This window comes from Curcuma longa, chromosome 7, assembly GCF_044706935.1.
Source record: "Curcuma longa cultivar G26 ecotype Majalengka, Jawa Barat chromosome 7, ITB_CL_G26_1.1, whole genome shotgun sequence".
NCBI lineage: Eukaryota > Viridiplantae > Streptophyta > Magnoliopsida > Zingiberales > Zingiberaceae > Curcuma > Curcuma longa.
The window spans coordinates 4,576,758-4,591,267 of NC_133867.1; the positions used below are offsets into that span (position 1 = coordinate 4,576,758).

Genomic DNA, 14,510 nt, shown 5'->3' on the forward strand with positions numbered 1-14,510 from the left:
TAGGAATCACTCACCTGCCGATAAGATACATTAAAAAATCAGGAATAAACATGGACTAGAGTGTGTGGCATGCCAATACTCCAGTTTCTGGAAACAATCAAGCTGCTCTGCTACAACAGGCTTTATCTTAACAGCCTCAACATTGCCTCCACCAAAAAAACTGAGTCGGAAAAATGCAACATTTAGTTGCATCAAGCAGCACGCAATAACAAATCAATAATAGTAACAAGGTCGATTTAGTAGCTCAAAGGTTTGTTCCATAGCCATCGTTTAGGCTTTCGATAGTATAAGCAGGATACTCATCCAGAGAAACAGTCTGGTTGGGAGTACGGATGGTGTTTGGAATATTTTCCTTTTGATCAACCACTGGAGGTTTATGTAAGTTTTCGGTCATATCTATCTGATTTGCTCTTGTCCTACTCTTGGAAGAGTAATTCTTCTTCTGATGCACAATGTTAACTGCTTTGAGTCTTCCCATCTGTTGACTGTTGCTGCAGATCCATGAGTGAATTACCAGTCAACTTTGCTTTGGAGCTTTTCTTTAGATCAACAAGTTTGAATTCTAATCTGTACAACGCAAAGGCCTCACAATCATTGATCTTGTACTCATACATGTGCCACTCATAGTGAGTGAGTTGTTGTGGATCCATATAGTAGGCCCTTTTTAGACCCCCAAACTCTTTAATGACTTGCTTTCTAGATTCATGCCAACCACGGCCATTGTAATCTGGTAAAGACCTTTGCTTTCTACTTCCACTTTCAAATGCCCTTCGTGGCTTGTCAAAGAAAAGCCATTCTCTAAGTGATTCTCCTTGAAGTACACAAAGATCAAATAACTCTGCATGTAAGCAACAAAGAAAAGAACTAAGTTTTTCATTGGGTTAAAAAGATCATTTTGTTCAGTAACAGAAAGCTCATGAGGCATTTCTGATGCAAATTGTAATGCTGATAATCAAAGTGATTAGCCTCCTGCAGGCAAATGGTAATAGCATTCTGTGGACCTGTAGGGAGGTTGCTTTCGTAGTGACCAGAATAAAGGTAGTCCTGCCCAGCTACTACACCCTGATGCACTTAGTACTCCTGCAAGAAGACAATTCCAAATTGTAGTTGTCAAAATCATCGAAGTTTGAAACTCTATTGAAACCAAATGGAGCAAACAGTATCATAAATTCTTGCAAAAATGTTGAGAACTTGGAAATGTAATGACACGAACATGAAAAATAAACAACACCAAGAAGAATACCAGAAAAAGAAAAGGCAGCCAATTTGACTCTTAAGTGAAGAAGTGTTCATAAGATCAGATAAATTTGTAACATATCAACAGATTCAAATGCTAGTTAGAATATTGGTCATCTAAGCCAGTTTATATCATCAGCAGAAAAGATCCTAAGATCCAGATCACAATCTTAACCAACCATACATGGGCCATCCTAATTAATACCAAATCATTCCTTTAGCTTCCTTTCTATTCCAATAACACACATTACTTATGGAATAACTTCTACTCTTGTCACAAAATAGATAACAAATTTCACAGAGCAAAGCCTGGCTCTTAAAAAAAAGTGTTGGTGGAACAAGATCTAACCATGTTGTAACCAATATTTGCATAGATGCCAACGGTTATCCAAGTAGGAGTTTGGATTATCCTAGTGATAAGAGACTTGCTCTGTCAACATGCTCAAATCTGGGTATTGTATCCAAAGGAACAGAAAGAAATTCAAACAAAACGACGATCGACTGGCCCGGGATCGGACCCTAGAACTTCGAATCGAAACGAGGATCAAAGAGGAGTTTAGAAGAAGAGGGGAAAGAAAAGAACCGACCACCAAAAACAATGGAGACAGGCAAAGAGACGCGGCAAAAGAAAGCCTTCACATATAAATTATGTGTTTATTTGTTTTTTTTTTTGGAAATTTGTAGTGTTTGCAAGTTTCATGTTATTTTGATTTCACGTGGATTTTGCATTTTTTTTTATTTTTATTTTACTTGATAAGACAAGAGAGTCTCGGTGCAATAATAAAATTATTATCATATAAAATAATCTTTTACAATACATATAAACTTGAACAATAAATTTAATATCATTATATGTTCACTATTTGTGAGTGTATCTAGTTTTATCTTTTTCAATTATAATTTTATCTTTTTTAATTATACTCGTGTCATTCTCAATAATATAAATTTTATTATTATGGACACTCTTCTTTAATAAATTAATAAGTTTCCTTATTTTATCTCTTCTCTTTAGTCAATTTATCCCTAGACGCAATCAAAATATTTTTTTTCAATAAGTTGTTCATCTTTTTCTTTATAGAATTGACATTTAATTTGCTTATGAACTTCTTCTACATTGCCCAGAAAATTACTGTTAAGATATTGGGGCCTTAATAGACCAATACGATTTTGTGAAAAAATCGGAATGCTATCAATTGATGAAAAGTCATAATTGACTTCAAAATCGAAATCTACGTTTCGCGTAGATAGATTTAGACTATTAATTTGCTCGAAACCGATTAAAGGTGAATGAGAAATTAATTGTTTAAAGTCGGCCTAAATAACATTAATTATTCATTAATGTTATATATAAGGAAATACATGGGAGAATAGTCCCGCATCGAAAATTTTCGATGTGTTTTCTTTCCTTATTAATGATGTTGTGTTAATGGAGTTAACACAAAAAGATCAGGTGCTCTCTTCTCAGGGGCAAGCAGGTGCTTGCACCTGTGAGCCCTCCACGTGCACATGTGCGCAATGGGCACTTTGTAGGATCGTATCTGACGTGACAATGCCTATGTGGCATCCACGTGGGCAAGAAAAGATGACTGGACTGTTGATTGGGCGAACGGATGACAACCGTTGATCAAACAGGTGTGTGATGGATCGCTTGTGATGCGATCTAGAGCGTTGGATCGCGAAGAGTCACGATCTGACCGCTTGGAATGAGACTTAATCTGAAGCGTCAGATCGAATGGATCATTAGATCCAGATCCGATGGCTGATGACAAGAGGCGAGATCTGAGGGTCACAACTCTTCAGATCTGATGGATGAGATTAAAGTGGGCTATGTGAAGGGTTACAATCCTCCAGATTGGACGATCCAGATTGATCCAGCCCAAGGAACACATCCTCTCACCCAAAAGGCATTCAACCTCTTCATTTGGTATAAATAGATCCCTCCAGATGCTGGAAAGATCATCGAATTCATCGATTCAACTCTTCCTTGTGCATTCATTCCATCTAGTGCATTCGGAGTCCAAAAAGCCTACGAGAAAGTTCGTCAGTCTCGGAATTTAGAGTGCTACTATTCCGAAACGTTCGTCGTTGTATCTTGGGAACGAATTGCCGCTATCCGTTAGCACCGTAATGGAGCAATATCGTTTACGGAGATAGTGTTGAACACTAGCCTCGACGATCCGTATCAGTTTGCGTACTCCCGGAACTACCGGAAACAACAATTACTTAATAAAATTTTGTGCAATTTGATCAAATGTTTTTCTAAATATGATAGAATTAAATTAATTATTGTTGTTTATAAGAGAGTTCGAAATGATAAAATAGTTTTTTACAATGAAGAATAAACTTGTGACTAGATTCGTATTGACGAAAACTTTATGTTCCAAGTTTCCCTTTGTAAGAAACTTCCAGTGTCATAACACCGAGAGCTCTTGGACATGCTTTTGCCTACCAACCTAGTTACCTCCAATATCTTGGCTAATGGAACCAAACTGGTTTGTGCTCGCTAGGTTTCGCGATTGAGTCGATCGAGCAAGTCAACGTCTGATGGTAGATTCTAAGGACCCATTGCCATTTGTAGATATGGTTGGCAGCCACTCTTATTCAGTTTGACTAAGTGATCGAAAACTTTTCACATGCAATAGTCAACGTATGGTAAAAGGTCATACATCGATGTCGAATATTTCATACAGTTCAATCAAAATTGAAATTCATCATCTCAATAGTTCTATACGATCGATCTTATTCTTAAAGAAATAAATAGAAAAATTATAATTGAACCTACCGAGAGGCAGCTCTTCATTAATTTTGGTTGACTTTTCCTTTTGCTCAAAGACTTGGCTTGCAATTTGCATGCGGCCAGCCGAAAGAAGGCCAACCAATAATTGACCACCATGATCAATCAACACAACCTACTCAGATTTTTAAATGCAATCGAAAATATTTATAGATATTTGATTGTGTGAATCTCAAGAAAGCACTGCGACGATCAAGCAGGAATTAGAGATCGAGTTCGGGGATTCATCAACAATGTTCGTTTTAATATACAATCATCGAGGCTTCTCAGAGCAGAGTACTAATTGCCAGAAGCAGAGCTCCGGCGACGAAGCTCCGAGCAATTCCCATGATTTTGGTAGCTCCGGAAGTGGTGTCGTCGGGCGCCGCAGCGCCGGAAGCGCCGGCGGCTGACGGGGACTTGTTGGCGGACGGCGCGGGGGCCGGGGGGTGCGGCCCGAAGATGGCGTAGGGGAGGAGGACCCTCTGGACGGGGTAGACGACGAGGGGGAAGTTTGCGTAGAGGGGGGTGTCGATGGGGGTGTCGACGACGCCAGTGGAGACGTTGGCCTGGTTGGAATTGGCGGCGGAGAGGGCGGTGACGTTGAGGGTGAAGACGCCGGACTCGTCGGAGGCCTGGGTGGGGAGGGGGTTGCTGGCGGTCTGGAAGGTGGAGAAGGAGTAGTAAAGGGGGAGGACGTGGAAGAGCACCAGCTCGATCTGCTGCTGCTGGGACAGGGAGTTGAAGGTGCCGGCGGGGAGGGCGGAGAAGGCGTTGTCGGTGGGGGCGAAGACGGTGAGGCCGTTGAAGCTGCTGTTCAGCTGGCTGTCGATCTGCTCGTCCACGCGGGTCTGCTGGAGCAGGCGGATGAAGGAGGTGAACTGGCCTCCCTTGGCCAGGATCGCCGTGAGGTTGAGAGGCCCGGCGGGGGCCGGCGGCGACGCTGTTGGCTGGGAACGGACGGCTGGAAGGAGCAACGTGACCAAGAAACTAAAGGTAAGAAATGTGGCGGCGGCCATGGCGACGGCGGTGGTGGTGGTGGTGGTGGTGGTGGTGGTGGTGGTGGTGGTGGTGGTGGTGGTGGTGCATGTTATAAATATAGTTATAAATACATTTAGGCTGGCATTAGAGGAGTAAAGTTGGTAATTAGACAAAGTTTCAAATTAAAACATCATTTAGGCTGGCAGTTGCAGTTTGCTGGATTTGGTAGTTAATATTTTAATTAGATAATCAGTTGGATAAAACTATTTGTTTTGCTTAAACTTGTGTCTTTAACAAAGAAATTTCTTCCGAATAAATAAATAGTTTAATTTAATTACTTAAAATTATTTTAATATTATTATTAGTAATTTGGTCAAAAACTATTATAATATAGAACAAATTTGATTAAATTTTAGTGAAAATTACTCCATATTATAATAGTTTTAGTTTAACTAATAATTTTAAAGCTTGGATTAGTTGAGTAAAAAAAGTAATTTAAAAATAAAATTTAGGACCTACTATTTTAGTTAAAATAAATGTAGTAGTTTTAAATATATTTTTTTTAATTGTAATAAATATAGATTTTGTTATAGATAAAAATTAATAATTTAAGAATAGAATTTAGAATAGAGCATTATTTTGTTATATATTTTTAATATGGAGTGTGCTTATGATAATTATCATAAAAATAAAAATAAAAAAGTACTCTTTTGAATTTTATCAGAAATTGATAAAATATAATTTTTAAAAATTTTGGAAATAAAATCAAAACGTTTTAAAACATTTATGAGAAAAAAAATGGAGTTGGTGACGTATATAATTGAGGAGTTAGTTGGATAATCAATGAGCAATGCAACTTGCAATTAATTAAAAGAGTTATCTTTCTTCTTCGGAATTATTGAAAAAAAAAAATCTGCCACCTTAGCTCACACGGATTAGCAAGGCGCCGGGGATCGGCCCTCCGACCTGAAGAGGTAAATCGAAAAATTACAGTTGGTCACGACGAGGAGCGTGATGGCCCGTTGATATCTGCTAGGATTCAAACCCTTGCCCTCTTCTGCAACTCTGCGCCTGAGCTCTCGTAGGCGGGTAATGATTCTCTGCATGAAAATTCAGTAAGAGCAATTAAAAGGATCTCTGAAACATAGGGCTAGGTCCCACTTGCATGCAGGTGGATTACGATAAAACAGAATTATTAAAAGGCATAGAGTTGTTTATAAAGAGTTGAATTTCTAGTGAAGCTGAGATAATACCCCTTTTCAGTCGTGACCAATTGTAACTTCCTAATTTACCTTCTTATAGATGGTTATGATCTGTGGATCGAATTCCTTATAGCTAATTTTAACTTTTCAATTTATTTTTTTATAGATGATTATGAAATCGATCGTGTAAGACTGTTAGGATGATGATAAATTTCACATATTATTGAAAGAGTCGGTAAATAAAAATAGTCACATTGAGAAATTTCAAAATTTGTTTTCAAATTATGAAAATATTAAGGGGTCAAAATGAAATTGACCTAGAAGATTCGAGAGCCACGGACTAAAACCCTCGCCACCCTCCGAGATCGAGCCGGAAGACACTTGCTCCTCCTTCCATGCTCGCCGCCGCCGGTAGGTCGTTGCTCCGTTCGCCTTCCCTTCGCGCAGCCTCTGCGAGGATCGGAGCTCCGCGCCCTCCCCTCCGCAGGTGCCCCACGCTTAGTCCCGCTGGCACCGCTTCTCGTCTCACAAGGCATCTCCCTGCTACTGCTTCGGATTGATTCGGTGATCCCGTTCTTCTATTCAGTCTTGTGATGGTCTGACCTTTATGAAATCCTTAAGGTATCCAATTCGGACGAGCTTTTGTGTGGAATCCCTGCTCCCGATGCATAGCGCCACGGCCTCCTCGTTGATGACATCCATGCTCTCCATTTCGCGCAGGGGATATGGGTGGCTTTCTGAAGGTGAAAATGCTTATTTAGTTGCATTACTATTGTGTGTTACGATCAATTGATTGAGCCATTTATCTATTGTAATTAGTTGTTCTTGCGTCTGTTTGTGCTCGTGTTGTGATTTCCTCAATTTGCCAAACATGGATTAACTAGTTCTGTCAGCACTGACTTCTATCTATGTTCTAACTGAGGATGTCAAGGAGAAATTTAGAATTAAGGTTTGGTTGAAAATTTCTTTTGGAAATGCCAAAGGCAGCAGCAAAAACTAGCAGAGATAGAACAATTGCATGAAAGGAAAGAAGTGTTCTGCACAACTACTGTGTGTAAAAAATGAAAGAATTAACGATCACTATCCATGAACGTTTAACCCAATGCCATATCTGCTACTTTATTGCTCCAAGGTGAATTTCAGAAACTAGAGCATATTGATATGATGCAAAATTTGCTATCTTTAACTGTATTTAACTTATCAAAGGAGCATTCTTGGTTTTTTGACCTTAAAAAAATGTTTTTCCTGCACTTAGATATAGTTTTAGGATAAATTGGTGGTTTACTTGTGCACAAAATAATACGAAATAACTGTGAGATACTCTGTTACTCGGATATGATGGATTTATTGTGTCTCACCATGTATGTTTCAATTGTGGTTTAAACATGGTTTGGTTTTCCATTTTGTTGGTTCTTTCCCTTCCATTGAATATACATTAGCTGTGTATGGGCTATGCTAATTGTTGCACTGATGATTAGCTGTTTCCAATTTCTTTCCCCTTCAAAGTGAAAACGAGTGACTGGGCATGACCTTGACATTTTATTTAGAACTAATAATTGGTCAAGCCAAGAGGGTTAGTGAAATTCTGATGTGTTATTTCATTTGTTAGCATATTCTCTTGGTCTAGTCTAGAATCTAGATGCGTATGATCCTACAGATACAGTGGCTAACTTAACTATGTTATACAAACATCATATTTTTTAGTTAGACTAAAATTGGCTGATGAATCAATAAAATTATACTTCTGAATAAAGTTTATTCATTGGACAGTGCTTTCTCTGAAACTTCAGGGCCAATTATTTATTGTTGATACTAAATCTTCTAGGTAATGCACCTTGTTATGTTTTGGTTAACTCCCCTTTTGTCACATCTAAATGGGTTTGGTCCAACCACGTTATATGTTTTGATATGATGATTCAAAATTTTGGTTTTCTGTGGCTTTAAAAGCATGTACTGAATTTTATGCATTCAAACAGCTGGGAATGACGACCTGTAACATTTACCTGGTGGAATCTAGCAAATGATGTTTCTGCTCCTCACAAAATCAGGTTTGCATAGTGCTAATATTCTATTTCCAAGTTAAAATTTGTAGTTATGAGTTTACATTCTGGTTGATTTCAACTTTTTTTTTTATCAAAACATTTTTTGGAAATTGAACTGCTCTTTCTCATCCAGTGAGATGACATCTAAATACACTTTTGCAATGTTTTGCCAAAAATCTTTCTTAGGCCAATTTTTTTTATCTTACGTGTCCTTCATGGAATTGTGTCTTGATATTTTTTTGAGAGGGGTTTGGAGGCAGATATGCCCCTACTTTCAAAAGACACAATAGCACACCTTCTCTTTTTATATATCTTAAATACCCCCTAGTTGAGTGAGAGGTTCAACCAAAAACCTTTTGAGTTGAAACAAGCTATTGAAATTTTTTGCTCATAAATATCTTAATATGCTTTGGACTACCAAAATGCTTTTAGCCAAAATATCTTAATGGTCATTTCAATTCAAAATCATTTGTACACTTCACTTGAGATCTCAGAGAGCCTTTGTTTTCTTGCCAAAAATAATGTTCTTTAGGCCATTTTTAGGCCATCAAGGTTTTTGACCAAAAGACATCAATGGTCTATTTTTACAAATCACCCTCTAACATTTTTTTTTTGTTTCAAAATGAGCAAAATAATTCAGAATTATATGCTTGGTCTGGAATAGCATTGAATCTACAAGACTATTTAAATTCCTGCCCTTTCTCAATATAAATTCTCGTATTGTACTTTCTCCATTTACTTGGTAAAGTAACGTGATGATTTATTGTAAAACTAAAAGTCTAGGTCCAAAGCATGTTTTCTTTGTGCAAACATGATTAGTGGTGAACATTCTGTTAAAAATAGAACCGATTGAACTCACTGAATTGATCAAATCAAACTAATCTATTTTTTTAGTCGATTAATGATATCATTAGTCAATTAATATTGGACAATTGAGTCAGTTCCATAGTTAGTATTGTCCGATTTGGATATATTAATCGACTGCGCATAATATATCAATCGATTGATACTGATTCGATTTAATCAAATTTAGAATTTTAAAATTGAGATTGAATCTAATAACCTTGAAATAATCAAGATTTTAAAAAAAATGAATTTTTGAATTAATCCGGTTATTTTGATTTAATCTAGATTTTGTTCACTATATTTTTTTAATATTAACTTTTGTTTCTATGCATTATCAAATTATGAATTTCTATTTTTTTTTTATTTTCATGAGAACGACAATGATGAACTTACGTGTTAAAACATATTTTAGCTTTAAATTTTGGAAGGGATGGACTCAAGGTAAATTATTGCGAGGTTAAATTTGTTGAAGTGGATAATCCTCTCCTGTAGTGGTCAATTGTAATTTTTTAATTTTTCTCTTTATTGATGACGTAAAGTGTAAAACTTAAAGGAAAGTTCTATAAAACGGCAATGTCATGTTATATCTCCTGTAGTAGTTCAATTGTAATTTTTTAAATTATCTCTTCATAGATGATTGTGGTCTGATCTTGTTGGATTGTGGGAGTGGTGGATTTTATTATTTTTTTGTTGAATAATTTAGAATCGATAGATTTTATTTTTTGTTGAAAAGTTATATGAAACACTGATTATTTCTTTTGTGTTTAAATACTTTCTTCATGGCTTTAAGTGGCTACATTATTTTTATTAAATTTAGTAGCTGAATGTAGGGACGTTAAGCTAAGTATCAAAATAAAATGAAGAAAGTAAGAAATAATACATCGTGATTCTCTTTGGTATGAAGTCGTAGGTTATATAATTTTTTTTAAGACAATTTTATTTTAAATCAGTCGTCTCTGGCTGCATGAACCATGGGACCAACTGTTGCATGAGAAGCATTTCTTCTTTTCTGTTACTCGTTTGAGTCAAAACTGGAAGGCTACATTTAAGTATTCCAAGTCGGCGTGACTTGGTTGACTTGACGTAGTCTTTGATTCTTGGATCCCACTCCAGTCAACGTCAACTACAGCTCACACGGAGACCCGTCTTCCGTGAGAAGACTGCCGACTGAGTTCGCTCACACTTCCTTCGCTTTCCTGCTTTCTGTTCTGTCTATATAAACGCTTCTCCACTTCACAATCTGAAATCAAGCTACAACACTAGTCACTGCTTTTGATTCATTCTTGAGATGGCTAAGCAGAAGGTGGTGTTGAAGGTGGTGGCCATGGAAGACGCCAAGAGGCGCTCCAAAGCCCTCAAGACCGCTGTCGGCTTGCCCGGCGTGCTCTCTGCATCGCTGGACAAAGACTGCCTCATCGTGGTTGGGGATGGAGTTGACTCGGTCGTGCTGGCCACCGCCCTCAGGAGGAAGATGGGTAGCGCCGACCTTGTCAGTGTCGGATCAGCCGAGGAAAAGAAAGAGGAGAAGAAACCAGCGACGGCGGTGGCAGAGGCCGATAAGATCACTTGGCAGCCGCCGCCGGTGAGCTACTGGACCATGTATCCTGCAGCCCCACAACTGTATAATCATTATCAGTACCCTTACTAAACCTACCAAACCCGTGAAGATAATTGTCGCATGATGTGAACAGATCTTAGCTAGTAGCATGATAAGAAATATTGGATTTGTTTTCGTTATTATATATATATCCTGTAAAAGAGTTCATCTTATGTGATGTTCCGGTGAGGCTGTTTGTGGCACTAATATTCAATTTTGCCTTCTTCATTCATTCCATTTGAGTTAGCTCCTTCAGTTAATCAATTTTCTCTGGTTGATTTAGACAAAAAGTTCATTCCGATAATGGCTTTTGCTTTGCCATGACAAATTGAGATAGAGAAAGGTTTCTTCATCTTTTCCTCCTTCCTTGCTTAAAGAAGTTGAGCTGTCTCTGCTCCATTTGTCGATTCAGTAGCTTTGTCATCTGTCTTTTATCAGTGGGAGGTGCCGCTTTATTGATATAGGATAGAATAATGATTATTTTGAAGATGAAATATTAAAAAGGAGTTATAGAAAAAATAAATACAAGAAGTTAGAAAAATAAAGAAAAATCACACAGTGAGATTTTTAAGATTTTTATTGAAAAAAATTTATTCAATAATTAAAAATTATCTGAAAATAATTAAACATGTGTATAAATAGATATTAAACTAAATTATAATTTAAAAAAAGTTAAAAATATATATTCGGGGCCTTTTAAAAGATACTAATAAATGATTTCTGATGGGTCCGAAAATGGATCGGTATGAATTCCATTTAATATCAAATAAACATCTTTGAAAAAATTTTAATTAAAAATTAATCGTGTTTCATTCTTATATCCAAATAAAAAATTATGATCTATTAAAATTTAATTACTTGTGCAACGCCCCTACATCACTTATACTCCTAGGCTCGGAACTTTGAATCCAGAACACACTCAGTATGATACAGCCATAGTTTTTAGATTCAAGCTCACCATTGCAATGTCTTAGGTTTCTTCTATCTCTTTTATTTTTTTTATAATAATTTTATTTTTTTTATTTGCAATATAAGGATAAATGTTGAAGTCAATTTAGATACTTAGGGGGCGCTTGGTAGGCGGGTTTAGGAGAGGGGAATGAGAATGAAATCTATTTCATTCCCATTCTTAATGCTTGGTAGACGGGAATGGAAATCAAGATAAGGATTTGATATCCCTGATTTCATAACCTACCCCTCTCCAGTTATCCCTAAACTCATTCCCACCACGGTGCAATTTTTTTTCCGTGGACAGCTGTACCCCGTGCCCATCGCCAGATCGCGATTTCTTCCCCGCCGCCACGATTCTTCCTTTCTTCTTCCCCACCCACGAGCTTCCCTTCCTCTTGGCCCTTAAACCCTACCTCTGTTTACGAATCGAGTCTTTTCCCGTCGAGATTCCTGCCGCCCATACGCGATGCGCTTCGCCTCGCCGTCCCGGCGGCTGCTCTCCCGCCTCCTCTGCACGTTGCCGCAAAAACTCAACAACGTGCATTTCCACCTCCGCGACCGTGTCCTCAAGGAAGCGCGGAGCTGGCTCACGGAGTACCTCCACTCTGAACGCGCCATCCCCTTCTCCCACGCCGACTCCATCGTCTCACACGCCCCCTTCTCCCTCTCCGCCTTCGTCGCCCGGGTCCCCTTCCTTCGAGCACCGCTCGAGCGGACTTGAAGCGCATCTTCCGCCGCTTCCTCACGTACCACCCTGTCAACGACGATTTTTTTTTTCGAGAGCATCGGCCTCCCTCCCTCCTCCTCCTCCTCCTCCTCCACTGCGGCATCCGCCTTTCCCAGTTACTTCCTTTCCGATGACTCCTTGCTCCTTGCTACAGTCTCCGCGCTCGTGCACTACGGCTTCCCTTGGACCAAGCTCGGCCTCCTCTACCGTGAGGAGCCCCGCATCTTTTCATCAGATTCCGACAAACTTATTTCCAGGCTCCGCGCTCTCGAAGCCCGTGGCTTTCACCGTGCATGCATCATCGGCATTTGCCTTACTTTCCCCTCCGCGCTAAGTGGAGACGCTATCCCTGGTGGGGAAATCGATCACTTGTTTCAGTATCTGAACAAGGTCTTCCTCAAGCTCGATCTATCAGACTCCGTCCCGGAAAACAATGTGGACATCTTCCTCCAGGTATGTAGGAATATTCGTGTGTTCTATGATTTGGATTCTAGAAAGGGAACGATGGGGAGCGAGCTGATGTGCAAGAACCTTCTAAATATATTTCTTGAGCTGGATGATGCCTTAATAGCACAAAAATTGAAGTTTTTCATCAATTTAGGAATGGAGGCTTCTGAAGTTGGGCATTTCATTCTTAAACATGCTGATCTTTTCAATATCGATTTGGAAAACTCCAACTGGGTATTTTTTTAAAAAATAAAATGGTTTTATCTATGACTCTATATGATTATTTTTATCTTTTATATATAAGGGTAAAATAGAAACTTGAGACCGACAATGGTGGATTTAAAAATTTTTTAAAATAAATTAAAATTTTAATTATAAAAATAAATTTTTTATATAAAATTAAATTTTCTTGCTTTTTTAGTTGCAAAATTATTAATTAAATTTTTTCTTTTTTTCATGCGTTTTGTATGTCCAGAATGATATTTTTTAGTAGACATATTTATATTTATATAATAATAGAAATTGAAAGATAAATATTTATTCTAATAATTAACTATCTACTAACAATTAATAATAGAACAGAAATAAATATTTATTTACTCTAATAATGAACTATCTACTAACAATTAATAATAGAACAGAAATAAATATTTACTCTAATAATGAACTATCTACCAACAATTAATAATATAACAGAAATAATTTACCTTAGTAGTCCGTCAAACGATCCACTGCCCGATTCGTCAAAAGACTCGTAGAACAGCTGAATCAAACACAAAAAATTACTATTTAAAAGCTAAATCTAAACAACAATAATATTAGAAAAAGTAAAACAAACTACCGGAATCGGCTCTGACCTGTTCGAGTAAACAGCAATCAGACAAACTGTAAACAGCAATCCGAAGAAGACGACCACAGACCACTCGACCGACAGAGGGCAGAGGGCAGGGAGGGGCGAGGCCCTCTCGGTTTCACTCGTGACTCGACCAGAGGGCAGAGGGGCGAGGCCCTCTCGGTTTCACTCGACCAGAGGTCCAGAGGGCAGAGGGGCGAGGCGGTTTCGTCGGAGGAAGACGGTCGAAGATTGAAGAAGAGGGCCAGAGGGCTGACCGGCTGAGGGCGAGCGGCGAGCCTCGTGGTTTCGCCGGCGAGGAAGACGCCAAGACGGCAAGAGGGGCGAGAGTCTGAAGCCTCGCGGTTTCGCCGGCGAGGAACGGAGGAAGACGGCCAGTCCAGAGGGGCGAGGCGGCAGGACGACGCTGTTTCGCCGGCGTCGGTGAGGAAAACCCTCAGGGGACGACGCTGTTTCGCCGGCGTCGGTGAGGAAAAGTCGAAAACCCTCAGCGGATCGCTGTTTCGCCGGCGTCGACAGGAGATCGCGAAGCTTTCGCCGGCGTCGGCAGGAGATGAAGAGTCGACAGTCGACAGTCGGCGTCGGCAGGCCGTTGGCGTTGAACGAGAACGAAAGAACGGGAGAAGGAGAACACGGAGAACGAGGCGAGGAGAAAGAGAACGGGAGAAGGAGACGCGTCGAACGATGCGAGGGAGATAAAGGGAATATCGGTATTGGGAAGCGGCGAGATTTCTTGAATTAGATTTTAACCATTTATTATTTATTATCTCTAAATAATTTAATAATTTATTTTTTTTTTTGGCCCTTTAAACCTGGCCCTAGGCATAGGCCTTACCCGCCTATGCCCAGAGCCGG

The 14,510-nt window shown here is 39.0% G+C and overlaps 2 protein-coding genes and 1 pseudogene across 2 annotated transcripts; 2 read left to right on the forward strand and 1 right to left on the reverse strand.

The window, feature by feature from the left end:
- Window positions 1–4,191: 4,191 nt before the first annotated feature.
- Window positions 4,192–5,057, reverse strand: LOC141832339 (fasciclin-like arabinogalactan protein 6). Its single transcript, XM_074719840.1, has one exon. The coding sequence runs from the start codon at window positions 5,026–5,028 to the stop codon at window positions 4,297–4,299; it is 732 nt and encodes a 243-aa protein (XP_074575941.1). The 5' UTR covers window positions 5,029–5,057; the 3' UTR covers window positions 4,192–4,296.
- Window positions 5,058–10,311: 5,254 nt separating this feature from the next.
- Window positions 10,312–10,902, forward strand: LOC141831785 (heavy metal-associated isoprenylated plant protein 16-like). Its single transcript, XM_074719189.1, has one exon. It carries the CDS (start codon window positions 10,369–10,371, stop codon window positions 10,726–10,728), a length of 360 nt encoding a protein of 119 aa, XP_074575290.1. The 5' UTR covers window positions 10,312–10,368; the 3' UTR covers window positions 10,729–10,902.
- A 1,186-nt stretch (window positions 10,903–12,088) lies between these two features.
- Window positions 12,089–13,919, forward strand: LOC141832486 (transcription termination factor MTEF18, mitochondrial-like; annotated as a pseudogene).
- The last annotated feature ends 591 nt before the right edge of the window (window positions 13,920–14,510 follow it).